The 15,546-nt window shown below is 42.8% G+C and overlaps 2 protein-coding genes across 2 annotated transcripts in view; one reads left to right on the top strand and one right to left on the bottom strand.

Annotated features, from left to right (window-relative positions):
• Nucleotides 1-7,819: 7,819 nt before the first annotated feature.
• KLHL6 (kelch like family member 6) overlaps nt 7,820-15,546 on the bottom strand; it is a 50,214-nt gene continuing 42,487 nt past the window's right edge. Inside the window, exons 4-7 of the mRNA XM_049775857.1 lie at nt 14,119-14,356; nt 10,166-10,368; nt 8,955-9,168; nt 7,820-8,121 (exon numbers count right to left, since the gene is read on the bottom strand). Coding sequence (XP_049631814.1) covers nt 7,820-8,121; nt 8,955-9,168; nt 10,166-10,368; nt 14,119-14,356 — 957 coding nt within the window. The remainder of the gene's footprint in view (nt 8,122-8,954; nt 9,169-10,165; nt 10,369-14,118; nt 14,357-15,546) is intronic.
• LOC126012104 (short coiled-coil protein-like) lies at nt 14,451-14,738 on the top strand. The gene has a single exon (XM_049775909.1). It carries the CDS (start codon nt 14,490-14,492, stop codon nt 14,736-14,738), a length of 249 nt encoding a protein of 82 aa, XP_049631866.1. The 5' UTR covers nt 14,451-14,489.

A 15,546-nucleotide genomic window follows, 5' to 3' on the forward strand; every position in this document is an offset into this window, starting at 1 on the left:
AACTAAAAAGAGCCAGGAAAAACTGGGCAGCTAGGTTTCATCTCCCAGGCATCAGATGACCAATTTAGCCCAGCAGGGAAATTGGAAGGTTCAGCAAAGACATCAAGGTCAGAATCCCATTTTTGACTCCCAGCTGGTGTCCTAGTTGTTTAGAGGGGCATTCCAGAATAAGCCAGAGCACACACTACTGAAGAGATGGGGCTGGGTTTTCTGTGTTTAGGAGCAGTACCTTCAAGCTATTCCTATAAGCCCCCTACTCCACTCCCTATTTCTCTACAGCCATGGTTTTCTTTTTTTTTCTTTTTTTTTCTTTTTTTTTCTTTTTTTTTTTTTGTGGTTTTTGGGTCACACCCGGCAGCACTCAGGGGTTATTTCTGGCTCCAGGCTCAGAAATTGCTCCTGGCAGGCACAGGGGACCATATGGGACTCCGGGATTCGAACCGATGACCTCCTGCATGAAAGGCAAACGCCTTACCTCCATGCTATCTCTCCGGCCCCTCATGGTTTTCTTTAATTGCAGAGGTATTTTGTCATCTGAAACAAACTACATAGATAACAAATTGGCCAGAGTGGAGAGCCATTATCCTGACTCACACATCCCATGCATGGTCCTCTTGGATAAGCACAGGGTCATGAAGCCTCCAGAGACAGTCGCACAATGTTGGAGAAAACAGAGATGAAAAGTCATATCAGAGACTTACCAGAGATTCTCAGGGGAACAAGGAGTTGGAGATCCCAAGCGCACTGCTTGCAAACAGGTCAGTAAAAACTGGTTTGCAGATACCCCAAGGGTTCAGAAGGGAAGAACTCCCTTTGCAACAGTGCACACCAAATGAGTTACTTTATCCCATGATTTTATCAAAACACTCTTGAACCAACTAAAATGATCTGTTTTGTTTTAATTTGTTTGGTTTGGGGGCTACACTCAGCAGTGCTCAGGGATTACTTCTGGCTCTGCACTCCTGGTTCACTTCTGGGAGACTCGGGGACTATATATGGAGTCAGAGCTCAAACTCCATAGGGCTGCATACAAAATAAGCGCCTTACCTGTAGTACTTTCTCTCTGGACCCCAACTGAAATGTTTTAAATACACACCACCTGCACTGATTTGTATTAAAATAGCATTTCTATCAGCCAAAACAAACAAAGAAAAAAACCCCAAGTGATTGTAGACAGCATATTCTTATCCATTCCACAATGTTTTATTAAATAAATAAAAACTTTATTTGCATCTTTATGAATATAAACAATATTCTGAGTTTGATCACTTAGAAAACAACTATATTTAACAAAAATAGTAAATAAATGAGTTTTGTTAACCACATATTAACAATTTCTTACCTATAAATATGGAAACCTCTCAAAACTGGCTTTGCGGTGGCTGCTCTTTGTGAATTTCCATAAAGGCTTACTCTTCCATCATATAATATCCAGGTCAGCAGTGAAGGGGAAAAATTATTTTGCAACTCACAGATTAGGACTTTCAATGAGATATTTCAGCTATAATTACTCATATTGAAAATTCTACTAAACACTTTCCTTTTAATTCAAAATCAAGTAGGTAGGTAAACAGAAATAGTACCTCAAGGACATGCATATCCCTCAGAATATAACTGGCTTTGAGTTCAAGAACAGTGTGTGTGTGTGTGTGTGTGTGTGTGTGTGTATGTGTGTTCCCCAAAGTCACTGAGATCTTAATATGAATAAAATTCAAGAAAATGTTTATTTAGTGGTGTTTGTGGGTTAAATTTCTTGATCTTTCATACCAACCTTGGCAACTGAGTCTCTTAACCCTCAAACAGGTTCCTCCTTATGGGTACCTGGGGTCCTTCTTGGGTCTAGTACCAGCCATACAGCCTAGAGGGAGACCTGCCATAAATAAGATCTAACTGCTATTTTAGCTCTAAACCCTGCCTCACTTCAAGACATGACTTTACTTTGAACTCTGCTCCTTCCCTGTCTCCCCATCCCTTTATTCAGAATAGTCATGCTCACTGGCTTAAGGTCCTAAAGCCATTTTTATATACCCTTAGTACCCAACCTCTTCCCCCTCCTTCCTACCTTCTCTTCTTACAGCAGATACCCTGTCCACTCTCAGCCTCTGTCTTAGCAGCTGGTCCTTTGTGCCCTCAATACCCTGCTTGAGTTTTTGGGTCCTTTGGACATTATCTGCTTAATACCCCAATACCCCACACCCCACTGGTGGATATGTTTACACTTTTTCTTTGCTTATTTGAGAATGGAGATCAAATTTTAATAGTTTGTGTCTAGAAGCTCCAATTCTGATTCTTCTTAGGAAGTGTTCACAAAATGAATTGAACTTTTTTCTTTCTATTAAAATTCATAGACAGACAGAGTTCTGAATCTTCTTCTAAGCCCGGTGTCTCCTAAGCTGGAACATTACTGAGTGCCCCATCCTTGAGGGACAGTTAAGGTTTTATAAGTCATCTACCTATCTACCCATCTACCATACCTATATGGGGTATGACCATTACAGAGAATTCATCCCTTTCTTCCATCTGATATCCTGAACTAATCCTGAAACTTGGGTCCTGCGTTTAGAATCTGTCTTCTTTTTTTAACTTGATTGATTAATTGATTGATTGATTGATTGGTTTGGGGGCCACACCTAGCAACACTCATAGATTACTCCTAGCTCTGCACTAATAAATAGCCCCTGGCAAGCTGGGGGACCATATGGGGATGCCAGGAATTGAACAATGCCCTCCTGCTATGCTATCTCTCTGACTCTTAGAATCTATCTTAAAGAGACCAAAGTCACCACTTTCCCAACTCAGCTTTGAGCAGCTGACAGCCTACAGATTTGCTAATGGCTCTTATCCAGTGACAACCATGACTAGAGAGATTGTCCTTCAAGGAAAGGCTCTCTGGGTGTGCCTTCAATGTTGTCATTGATTCTCTCCTTTGGACTGTTTTCTTTTTTTTTTTTTTCATTTTTTTTTTATTTTAATTATGACAACAAAGATGTAAAGAAGAGGACAGGGTAAAGTTACAGTGGAAGCCCAATCACCCATAAACAGCATTCTCGGTAGTCCCATCGATGATGTCCCAGCCTTGAACTTTCAGCCAAAGAGCATTTAGAAAAACAAAACTGAACCCATGTACAGTACAATTACTTGTCCCTCAGATCCCCAGTTGTAGTACATACTATTTCTTAGCAGCACACAATATAATCTAAAGACATTATACTTATGTAGCTCCTTAAACATTGAGGGCAAAGTACATTTCTCTAGTTCCATGTACATACTACCTAGTTTAAGTTAACCTCAAAAGTTTTAGTGGCTTGTTTTTCTTAAGGGTTGGAGTCAAGGGAACATAGTAAAAAATGGTATTCAAGTGGCATTTGTTTGCATAGGCCCACCAAAACATAAGGGACATGGAAAGACAAATTATGGTCTAAATATAAGGAGACCCTAACCCTGAAGTTTCCTGGCACAGGATTGACTCTAGGCTCCAGGCAAATTAGTTTGTTCAATTCAAGTCATCCTCTGTAGTGGCAATACACCTCCATTCCTCACATAGTCTCTGTTGTTGGTATCATGCTTCTGTATTAAAGATCCTGGAGTCTGCATGTCCCATATTGCAGTCAGGATGGTGCATAGCATCCTCTCGTTTCACCTCCCACTTAAGGGGCACTAGAGAGAACCATGTCCTGTAGAGCAGGTCATTGTTGCTATCAAGTCTTCTCGGTGGAAACGGAAGTCTCTTTATAAGAGGTCGATGTCAGACCCTTGGTAGTGTCTTTCCTGGTAGAGGACTGCTTCCCGCTCTTGTTCTAAAAGACCTTGGATGTTTCGTAGATAGCTTGCCTGGTTCCGGCGTGTATGGAGGAAGCCCATTCTTCTGAAGCCTGTGCCAGTTCATTATATCAATGTTCAGGGTGTAAGGTACATTGTACTGAGATTTATTAGATAAGAACTTATCTGTATGTATTTTTTTTCCCCATTTTAATGTGTCTATGCAAACAAGGATCAATGCCATGGGGCATTATTGGTGCATCTAAAGGCAACAGGGACAAGACCAGAAATTTCCATGACATAGTTCAATCATCGGCATCAAACTGAGGGACAGTTCCATCAACAATCCTTACTTAACAGCTTACAAAGAAAAGATAAGATGAAAAGTGAATAGAAACATCATGGTAGAAGAATATATACAGAGTTACATCAGTTAAAGAAAATACCCATAAAATATTCAAAAGATATGTGTTCAATTTGTGTCCTTCTAAATAGTTCTGGGATTTGTTAGATATACTGTATGTCTTAGATTAGAGATAAGAACTATGTGTTACTGAAGTTAAAGAAGGGTAAATCGGGGGTACTGAAGGTTGGAAGGAGCAAATGTTCGCGCGGGGGCGCTACCCCCGCGTGGTTTGCAAAATGTAGACTGGTATGAGATTACCAGTGACAAACTGATATAGCTGAGCCCCTCTCTGCCACCCACCAGATCCAGCTCCACCCCCTAAGCCCAACCCTAGGCCAGTGTCCCGGTCCGGCCTGGGGGTGGGGAAAAACCCAGAGTGCCCCGTCAGCTCCTCCCAGAAACCCACCTGGAGATCCGGAGGAATGGGGGAGAGGGAGGTCGTGTGACCCAATTGCGGACCCCCCTGACCCTGGGCTGGACTTAAAGGCCGCTGGCCCATGAGGGGTCTGCCAGCTGGCCATCCATGCCGGCTAAAATCTTGCTCCGGGAAGGGAGAGAGACCTCCCAAGCCCGAAGTTCAGGGACTGGAGCCCCCCCCCCCCCCCCCCCCCGGCCAGTGTCCCGGTCCGGCCTGGGGGTGGGGAAAAACCCCTGGACTGTTTTCTAAAACCATCTTGGCAATATTACTGATTTCTCTCATCATTCACAATGGTTTCTGAAAATGATCTCAAAGCCAGTCAAACACCTAAGTTGTGGCCATATCACTGACTTCACTACCCAAGGAGAGAGAAAGATTTGGATGTTTCCTCATAACTTCATATACATCTCATTTCCCATTGACATCATGGAAAGGAAAATTAGAAAAGTGCTAGTGGCCTATGTACCTTGATTGGGTATTTCTAGAGTGGGAATTAGTTTCTCCAAGGTCTGAAAAATAGAAAGAGCTCCAGAACTATTTGCCGAGTTAAAAACTACTTTAAATCAGAATTTCTTTTTTTTTTTTTTTAATTTTTGAGCTACATCCAGTGATGCTCAGGGGTTACTCCTGGCTATGTGCTCAGAAATCGCTCCTGGCTTGGGGGACCATATGGGATGCTGGGGGATCGAACCTTGGTTCGGCCTAGGATAGCACGTGCAAGACAAATGCCTAACTCTTGTGCCACTGCTCCGGCCCCTAAATTGTAGCTTTTATAGTATGGTTCCATGTCCCTGAGAACATAGCTTGCCAAAACAGGGCAGTGTTTGTGTGTGTGTGTGTGTGTGTGTGTGTGTGTGTGTGTGTGTGAGTGTGAGTGTGAGTGTGTGTGTGTGTGTTTACCAAAATCACTGAGAGCTGAATATGATGAAAGTTATGTGAAAATTATGAGTCTTAATTAACAGCTCCTACAGGTTATTAGTGTTCATGAGTAAGTGAAGTTTATAATCTAAATTTCCACAGATATGTTAGCATTTCTTCTCCTTTTTAAATGCATAATAAGGAATTGACCTTTATGTCTGGACCTAATGCAGAGCTTTTTTTACACACCAACATGAAATTTATATTTCTTCTTCAGGGCCTAAGCATAAAAGGAAACCCAGTTGTCATTTTCCAGGTCAATTCTGCTTTAGACTTAACTTGTCTTAAACATAACTCTCTTCTGAAAACTAAATAGACTGTCAATTCTGATGCCTCTTACCTCCCCAACTACTGAGCAACAGAAGCAAAATAGGCCACATTGGACATGAAATACAACTCCACAAGGAGATCTGAAATCACATGATGAAAAGAAAGCACATTGGGTAATGCAGTTACTATGTTGTTCCCATTGTTGATAACTTTTTAAACACAGCATATGAAACAGGATCTCTTCGTCTGCTCCCCCAACTCAGAGATTAGAATGAATTTCCAATGAGCTCATTTGAGAGCTTTTCTTTCGTACAGGGAAGAAGGCGAGCTAATATAAGAACCAAAAGAAGGGTTTTAGGAGAATCTTAAACATAGGTTTGCAGGATGGTGGCAGAAACATGGAGCCAAAACCCTGTTTTAAGAGTGAAAACAAGGCCCAGAAGGCAGCTTAAGAGCTGGAGCCCCTGAGGAAGGTATCATGGGGATCCCCCAAAACTACCTCTGAGCCCTACAAGTCATGCATCTCCTCCAAAGTAAAAAGTAGAAATGTTATCATTAAGAAGAGCTGAGGGGCTGGAGAGATAGCACAACGGTAGGGTGTTTGCCTTGCACACAGCTGATCCAGGACAGACTGTGGTTTGAATCCCATCGTCCCATATGGTCCCCTGAGCCTGCCAGGGACAATTTCTGAAGGCAGATATAGGAGTAACCCCTAAGCACTGCTGGGTGTGGCCCAAAAACAAAAAACAAAACAAACAAACAAACAAAAACCAGAAGAGCTGAGCTGTCTTTTCTGGAGGGACTGAGTTAGAATATTGATGTCATTTTAAAAATAGCATTCAAAGTCTCTAGAAAGTTCTATGCTTTAGGGCAGCAATTGAACATTAAGAGATGGGGTGGTGGCCTATGTTCAATGTACAACTCAATCTAGCACCAACAGTTTTAGTACAAATGGGTCTTCTGGTATCATAAAAATTAATTGAGGCTCTGCAGTGATAACACAGCTGATAGGGTACTCGCTTTGTACCAGGCCTAACTTGGTTCCATACCTGGCCTCCATAAATTGCCCGAGTCTGCCAGGAGTGATCCCTGAGGGCAGAGCCAGGTAAATCAGATGTGACTCCAAAACAAAACAAAAAACTATTAATCAAGGCTTTCAAGGGAAAGAATAGTCTCTTTCATCTCTCTGGAAGCAAACAAATCTTCCCAGGTCATGTCAAAGCCTATGAGAGAGAAGAATCAATTTTGGTAGTTTCACTGCAAGTGACCCCATACTGGGGAAGCCTCTGGGACACAGTCTCCAGCAGGAGCCCCTGGTTCCACAACCAGGATGCCATGACCTGGGTTTCAACATAACAGCAGGGAAGAAAAGGGTATGCCCTGGATATAGCTCAAGCAGTAGACCTTGCATGTTTAATGTAATCTAGGTTTGATCCCCAGAAACTACAAAGAGAGAAAAAGAGAGAGAGAGAAGAGGAGCCAGAGAGACTGTATAATAAATATGGTACTTACATCGTACCAATCAACCCAGGTTTGCATCGAAGCAACCCATATGGTCCCCTGCAGAGTCCAACAAGGAGTGACTCCCTGAGCTCAGGGCCAGGAGTAAGGCCTTAGCACTACTGGGTGAGGCTCTCCAAAACAAAACTGAATAGTAAGAAGAAATTCCAGTATTTCCCTGTTTTGTTGAATGAGTCCTTTAGGAAATTTGCAGGAGGGTGGGAGAAAGAACCAGCTTTCATTCGTTTGTTTGTTTCCTGTTCTGAAATAGTGTGGCTGGATGGGGATGACTTTGGAAAGGAAGACCTAGATTTGGATTTCTGGGTCAGCTCTGTCCAGCCCCCAGGGCTCGGCTCACGACCACCACTCCCGAAACTCAGCAATGACCAATGAATGAAGACATACACGTTTCTTCAGAGAAAGTGGCCGGGGATAGCTGCACTCCAAAAAGTCAAGTAGCAATAGTCTTGAGGAAGGACAGTAACCAATCCTGGGAATCCCAAATATCAGTTTGAGCGTTTAGAAAGGGGTCGGGGCATCACCCAAAATCAGACGGACACAGCCCCCGGCACGATCCGTCGGATGTGGGTATAAGACTTCCTGATGGTGACGCTGCCGTGATGCGACACCCCCCGGGGCAGGACACACTCCTCCGTCAGCTTCTGCGTTTCGGGGTTCCAGCACAACACAGTGGCGATGACCTCGTTCTTCTCATCGCGACCCCCCGTGATGTAGAGGCGGTTGTTGCAGGGCGAGATGCCGCAGCTGGCCCGCTCGTGGCTGAGCTGCGTTACCAGGCACCAGCTGTCCTCCAGCGGACTGTAGGCATAGAGCGCCCGCATGGCCCCACCTGCAGGGCAAGAAGAGTCAGGCTTCTGCTTTCCTTCTGCACAACCACTATAATCCTGCTTTGGAGAACCCCCAATCCCCTACACGGTCTTGCTAAGTAAGACTCAGTAGGCCTGGCAGAGAAAATACAAGAGTCAAGGCAAGATAGTGCAGGAGTTAAGGTACCTGCTTGCATGCAACTCTGGAGTGATACCTGGCAACATAAAATCACTTAAAAACACTACCAAGACATAGAGTGGGCCAGTAGAGGCAGGAAGGGCTGGTCACGTTCTATATGCCCCTTTAATTCTACAGCCAAGGACCCAGCAGTTCCTAAAGAATGTGATAGACTTGACAAGATTGCCTAACACTCTTAACATTTCCGAGTCATTTCTGGTTTGGCAAGCTATGGGCTTGTCTTCTGGATAAATGTAACTTTTCAAACTCCTCAAAGCAAGCAGTAAGAATAAATTTCCCAGGAACACAAATAATATTATTTCTTCTTTTCTGGGGGAGAGAACATACCCTCCGAGCGGAGGACTATATGTAGTGCTCGAGATTGAACCGGGTTTGGCCTCATGCAAAGCAAGCAGCTTAACTCCTGGACTATCTCTCCAGCTATATGCACTTTTCTTATGGTGCATATTTGCATTTTTTGTTCAGTTGCTAGTGCTTATAGCCAGTGACATTTAGCTCCTCTCCTGGGCCAGGTAAAGACTACCAAGGTCCTAACCAGTCTCATATCCCCAGTGTGTCAAACACTTCCCAGAGTCCTTGAGTTCCCAGACCTTTTCTGATCTATCTGCATAATGTCAAACTGGCTGAAGCTGGGGGGAGAAGCATTTTCTCACTTACCAACAACATAGATGCGGTCCCGGAAACTCACTGCATTTATGCATTTGGCCTCCACTGGCATAGGAGACTTTAAACTCCATTTATTGGTTGAAGGGTCATAACACTGAGTCTTGTCTGTGGCTAGTTTCCCATTGGGCCCTCCACCAATCACATAGAGCTTCTTCTTATGACTGGTGGCCGCAAAGGAACTGACGTGGAAGAGAAGGGATGCAGCCTGAGAGATACAGGACACCAGGAGATAATGTCAGTCACAGGACCCTTGACTGCTGACTCACAGGACACAGGCCAGGGTCCAGGAGGCAGAAACTTTTGCCTGAAGTCACAGGTCTTTGGTTTCACTGTTCTTGTGACACACAGAGACTCAAAGTGCATAGTTCCTGCCATTGCTTCAGCCTAAAGCAGGGACTTGGGTTTTTCCATCTTGTTTCTCCCAGAATCCAGCTCCCCAAAAAAGAAGGGGAATAGACCAGTGGTCCTCAAGCTTTTGTATACCTCTGGTAGAGATAGTATGGGAACTAAGGTGCTTGCCTTGCATACAATCAGCCCTGGTTTGAACCATGGCTCCTCAAAGTCCCCAAACACTACTGGAAGTAACATCTAAGCACAAAATTGGGAGGATTTTCCAGCTATTGCCAGGTGTGACCCCAAAACCCAACCTTCCCACTACCAAGTGGCATAGATAATAGTGAATGTAGATTAACCCATCCAACATGCAGGGAAAATGATTTTGTAAACATGCATATTTATTTATTCAAATATATTTACTGCCAAGCAGATAGGGCTGGAGGGCCTGCTTTACATACTGGAGTACTGGTGTGATCCCCTATATCAGAAAGGCCCCTGATGGACCTCTGAGAACCAAACCTGGGACAGTCCCCAGGAACTTTAGGGCATGCTCTAAAAAACAGATATACTGATTTACTGATTGCCTGCTATGTGCCATCTATTGTCCTTGATATTTATGTCAAGGAAGAAAAGCTGGCAGGAGAATTTCAGATGATTGCAGATAAACAGACTCTCCTAATGCAAATTTAAGGATCAATCCATATGTGTACTTTTATTCTTTGAATCTCAGGATGTATAAGGGAATTATCAAGAACCTAGCATCCATTGGCATGACACTATTGGGCCATGGAGATCCCTGTGATGAAACTTGACAGTGAGAAGTTACTGAGCAAGTCCCACCTAGAATTCCTCCTCACCCCCTTTACCTCAGACCAGCAGTTATGGAAGGGGTCATAGGCTTCCACATTGTTGATTCTTTGCAGACCATCAAAACCACCAATCACATAGACCTTGCTCCCCAGCACCACCATCTTATGTCTCCAGCGGCCTATGTTCAAGTACTCTATTTGAATCCATTTGTTGATAGAAGAATTATATTTCCAGACATCATGCTGTGTTTCTTTGCCACCTATGGGGAATGAAACGCATATTAAGAAATTACCTGCTGAGTCAGAAATATGCTTCTCCCTTCCTTCCTTCAAAGTTCATGAATGTGAAAGCTTCTTCCTAAGGGATGGTTGAAAAAAAACTCTGCAGGTCTTTGGGGTCTAGATTGAAAGACAACAAGCACAGAGGACCAGGAAGTATCAGTTAGACAATTGAATCATGAGCTGTCAAGCTGTCACCTCTGTGCTGTGAGAGAGAGCTCAGAGAAGGGGTAGCTTTATGGAGGTGGCACCTAGGAATGTCTGGACTGATGGAGTAACAGCATGAAAGGGTGCCTATTGAAGCACAGGGAAGGTAGGACCATTCCAGCAGAGAAAATAGACCTTGACCAGCAGAATATGTTATTGTTTCCAGATTTATGCTGCTTATTTTTATTTTTAAAAATAGTACTATTTATTCATACTTTTTATTGAAGTAATTATTTGTTATTAATTATTCATTGGTTTTCATTGACTTGAGATACACAATTGCAAAGTTGGGTTTCATTTATACAATATTCCAACACTCATCCCTTCACCAGTGCACATCTTCCACCTCCAATGTCTTCAGTTTCCCATTTCCTTCCTGCTCCACACCAGTCTGCTTCTATGACAGACCTTTTCCCCCTCCCCCTTTCTCTCCACCTCTCTCTCTCTTTTTCTTTTTAGGCATTGCTGTTTGCATTTCACTTTACACCCTTTCAGCACCCCAGTTCTTATCCAGAGTGATCATTTTCAACTATAATCGGCATAGTAATTCCTTCTTTGTCCTAACTACACTCCCCCCACTCTCTGTGTCAAGTTTCCTACCATGGCAATCCTCCTGAACATTATCTCTATTATCTTTGATGTTTTATATATGTGTATATAAAACACATATTATGGTGTGTTTTATTAATATCCCACAGGAGTGTGATTATTCTGTCTATCGTTTTCCCTCTGATTTATTTCACTCAGCGTAACACTCTCTATACCCATCCATGTATAAGAAAATGTCATACTTAATTTTTCTACAGCCAAAGGCAATTTTAAAGCAGCTCAAATTCTGCTTATGTACTTACTTAAACAAAAACAAAACTACACACTAAAACACTTCTAAAAATCTTGTAAAATTCTCTTGGCTTGTAAAATGTATAAATAAAAATGTTAAATATAAAATCTATATAAAATTTAAGTGGATTTGGTCCTATTTTAAAGCAACTTTTGTTATAAAATAATGAAATCTCACAAAAGAATGAAGGCTCACAATAAACCATATGAAAGTGATCTCGCAGATATTTTCCAAGACAATTCTCTAAAGAAACAGAAAATGCATAATCCAATTAGGTCAAGACAAAGGAGATCTAACTATGGGGGCATATAGTTTAATAAAATATGTTCCTAGTTCTGTGTTTCCACTTCCCATTCAACAGAGTCCCACTCTGTGCATAAAGCAGGCCTGACCTCATCAGGCCATCAGCACTAAGACAGCCCTGATAGCACCAATGATGGGTCCTGTCCGAGAAAACATTTTTGCAGCATAGAGTCCAGGTGAATTTAAGCATTTTGATCAAAGGCATGAACACCTTGAACATTTGAAGTTGCTGTCCTTGGAGGCCTTTTTCTGTATCTCATTCTCAGCAACCATGAGGAGGGGACTTGCCTGTTTTCTTTTGCTTACCACCTTAGAGAGAGAACAATGGCACAGTCTGGTTCTCCCTGAGTTGCTGAAACTCCCTCTTCCATGAAGTTTTTGTATATAGTTAAATCATTTAATTTTCTTGCTAAGGACTTTCTAGAGGTCTCTTCTAGAACATTCAAGATACTGCAATATTGACCTTATGTAGTATCAAAAAATATAAAATAACATTAGCTTTCAGAAAAACAAACACAAACATGAAAGTTTGAGCTGTTTCCTACCTGACCTTGACTAGTGTGAAACTTCTGTACATTGACTCTTGCTGAATCTCACTTTTCCTTATTTATTTATTTATTTATTTATTTATTTATTTATTTATTTATTTATTTATTAATCATTTATCCATTGGGGCTTTGGGGTCATACCTGGTGGTCTCAGGGCTTTCTCTTGGTTCTGTGCTCAGGAACCACTACTGGTAGGGCTCAGAGAGACCATCTGGGATGCTAAGGCAAGCATTATTTCTGCTGTACTAACACTCCAACCCTTCACTTTCCCAATTTGAAACCTGAAGGTAAAAAGCATCTGCCTTGGGCCCGGAGAGATAGCACAACGGCATTTGCCTTGCAAGCAGCCAATCCAGGACCAAACGTGGTTGGTTCGAATCCCTGTGTCCCATATGGTCCCCCGTGCCTGCCAGGAGCTATTTCTGAGCAGACAGCCAGGAGTAAACCCCTGAGCAACGCCAGGTGTGGCCAAAAAAACAAAAAAAAAAAAAAAAAAAGCATCTGCCTTGTAGAGTTGAGGTAAAGGGTATTATAGATAAAACTCAAGTATAAATCCCTCTGAAATATACTAGAAATGAGGAGATGTCATTGGATAGCTACTTATTGAGCATTCAGTAGGACTTGGCACAATGCATAGTATTGGCTTTAATGGAACTGAAGAACTAACGGCAGACAGGCACAGAAACATTGTAAATAATTAAGCAAATTGTATAGAAGCAAATTAAAAACTACTGAGTGTTACTGGGATGTCTAATAGTATGACTTAGCAGGGGTCTCAAACTCGGCCCTCCATACAACATTCTGTGGCCCTGCCCTAGAGGAATCTCTTTTTGTTTTGTTTTGTTTTAGTGGTTTGGGTCACACACCCCAATGTTCAAGGCTTACTACTGACTTTGCACTCAAGGATCACCCTGACTTTGCCTCTTGCGGCCCCCAGGTAAATTGAGTTTGAGACCCCTGGTTTAAGGGAATTTAAGTTTGGAGCAAATTTCTATTTCTTCCTTCCTTCCTTCCTTCCTTCCTTCCTTCCTTCCTTCCTTCCTTCCTTCCTTCCTTCCTTCCTTCCTTCCTTCTTTCCTTCCTTCCTTCCTTACTTTTCCTTCCTTCCTTCCTTCCTTCCTTTTCCTTCCTTCCTTCCTTCCTTCCTTCCTTCCTTCCTTCCTTCCTTCCTTCCTTCCTTACTTCCTTCCTTCCTTCCTTCCTCCCACCCTCCCTCCCTCCCCTTTCTCTCACTCCCCCCTCACTCCCTCCCTTCCTTCCTTCTTTCCATCCTTCCTTTCTTCCTTCACCAGACACAGTGGTGTTTCAGTTGAGTACCACATCATTGCTCTGGAATTCCTCCCCAAACTGCCCCGGGACCATGAACACCAAGGATGGAACCTGGACTCTCCATATGTGAAGTCTTCTCTCTGGTATTCACACACACACACACACACACACACACACACACACACACACAACATCACCCTCGATCTCTTTCTCACACAGTCAGGAGTTGAACCCAGACATATTTGGGGCGGTATGACTATAGACTAGATCTCATGTTCTCTAACACTGGGGCACATCCCCAATCCTGAATTAGTTGTTCTTATTAATGGTGCTTGAGAGAGTTCCCCATGCTTGTGGTAGACACCTGATTGGTAGCATTTTCCTTTCCCATGAAGGATTGGGGATCCTTGTCTGTCTGTGTCCCACATCCCAACCCAATACTGTTCACTGTGTTCACTATTCAGCAGTCATGAGCCTTTGAGATGAGACCACGTTTTTTTCTGCCCTAATCAGGAGATGGGTTGGAGGTGGGGCAGCTTCAGTGCCAGGCAGCTCCTGCTTACCTGAGATGTAGACCTCATTTTTAAATGTGACACATGCAAACTCCACCCATTTCTTATTGTCACTGTCCAGCTCATTCTCTGTCATGGGGAGTTTGGCCACCTCCAGACGGCTACGCCTCAGGGGGTCCAGGCAGGTCACCTCAGCCACAAACCGCTCATCCTTCGTGCAGCCCCCGATGATCATGAACACCTCAGACTGGAACTCATGCATCCTGGGCTTGGTGCGCTCTGAGATAATCTGCAAAATCAGGAGACGGTAGGGTTTTTGAGGTGTCAGTTGGCCTATAGTTGGCACCTGCGGTGCCCTATTCATCTACAGCATCCTGACAACTAGGATTTTGTACTCAAGACACAGAAGTTTGCTACCCAAGATGATGAATGCTGACATGGATGCAGTTGATGCTGAAAATCAGGTGGAACTGGAGGAGAAAACACATTTTATTAATCAAGTGTTAGAATTACAACATACACTTGAATATCTTTCTGCAAGAGTAGATGCCATGAAGGAAGAAAATCTGAAGCTAAAGTCAGAAAATCAAGTTCTTGGACAGTACATTGAGAACCTTATGCCAGTTTCTAGCGTTTTTCAAACCACAGATACAAAATGCAAAATAAAATAGGGTGGGAGGGCCTCTCAGGGTCCTACAGTTTTATGAAGTTGCTGCTGATCCTTTTCTTTAACATTTGGGTAGATTCCACAAGTCAAGAGTGTTTTTGTTTGTGGCGCCATTGGCTCATCTGAAGCAGGATCAACAGCCTGACATGGCCTTCCACGAGTCTGTGTTATTAGTCTATGAAAATGTGCTGGTGTGTCATCTCTTTAACTAGAAATGCAAATATTTATGGAGCCTGAAAATGAATGTTTAATGCAACTGGCTTTCACTTCTAGACTTAGTGCTGTTTTTATTTATCTTTGATTATAGACAATAGAAAGAGATGCAAGAAAAAAACCATGCTGTGGAAAAAGTGAGCAAAATCATGTCCTATATGTGCGGTTTCAGTCCCTGCCTGCCATCTTGTGCTTCTCCTCATTGGCTTCTTCCTTCCTGTCCCTGCCAGGAAGGAAAAACTGGTTTTTTATTTGTGAATGTGACTTTAGTCGTGGGCCATCTGTGAGAGACTTCTGACTCTTAATTGTTGAAACTTAAACCAAAATAAGGTGCTGGTTCAGGTTGAGCTTTTATTGTTATATTTAGGATCAAGGATAGTAAATTCTATGTTATTGTTTCCTCTTTAATCAGTTTGAAAACAGAAGCTAGAAGAATGAATGTTTTTTCTTACTTTGTTCTTTGAAATGGAATTGTCGAATTGGGGAGATGGGTTTAGAGTTCCCTTTGCACAAAGTAACCCACTTGGTACCAGAAAAAATGTACTTGGGTTAAATGTGGGGGGGGATAGAAATGGGCTAAGAAGCATGTGGCAAACAGC

This window comes from Suncus etruscus, chromosome 6 (genome assembly GCF_024139225.1).
Source record: "Suncus etruscus isolate mSunEtr1 chromosome 6, mSunEtr1.pri.cur, whole genome shotgun sequence".
NCBI classification, from domain to species: domain Eukaryota; kingdom Metazoa; phylum Chordata; class Mammalia; order Eulipotyphla; family Soricidae; genus Suncus; species Suncus etruscus.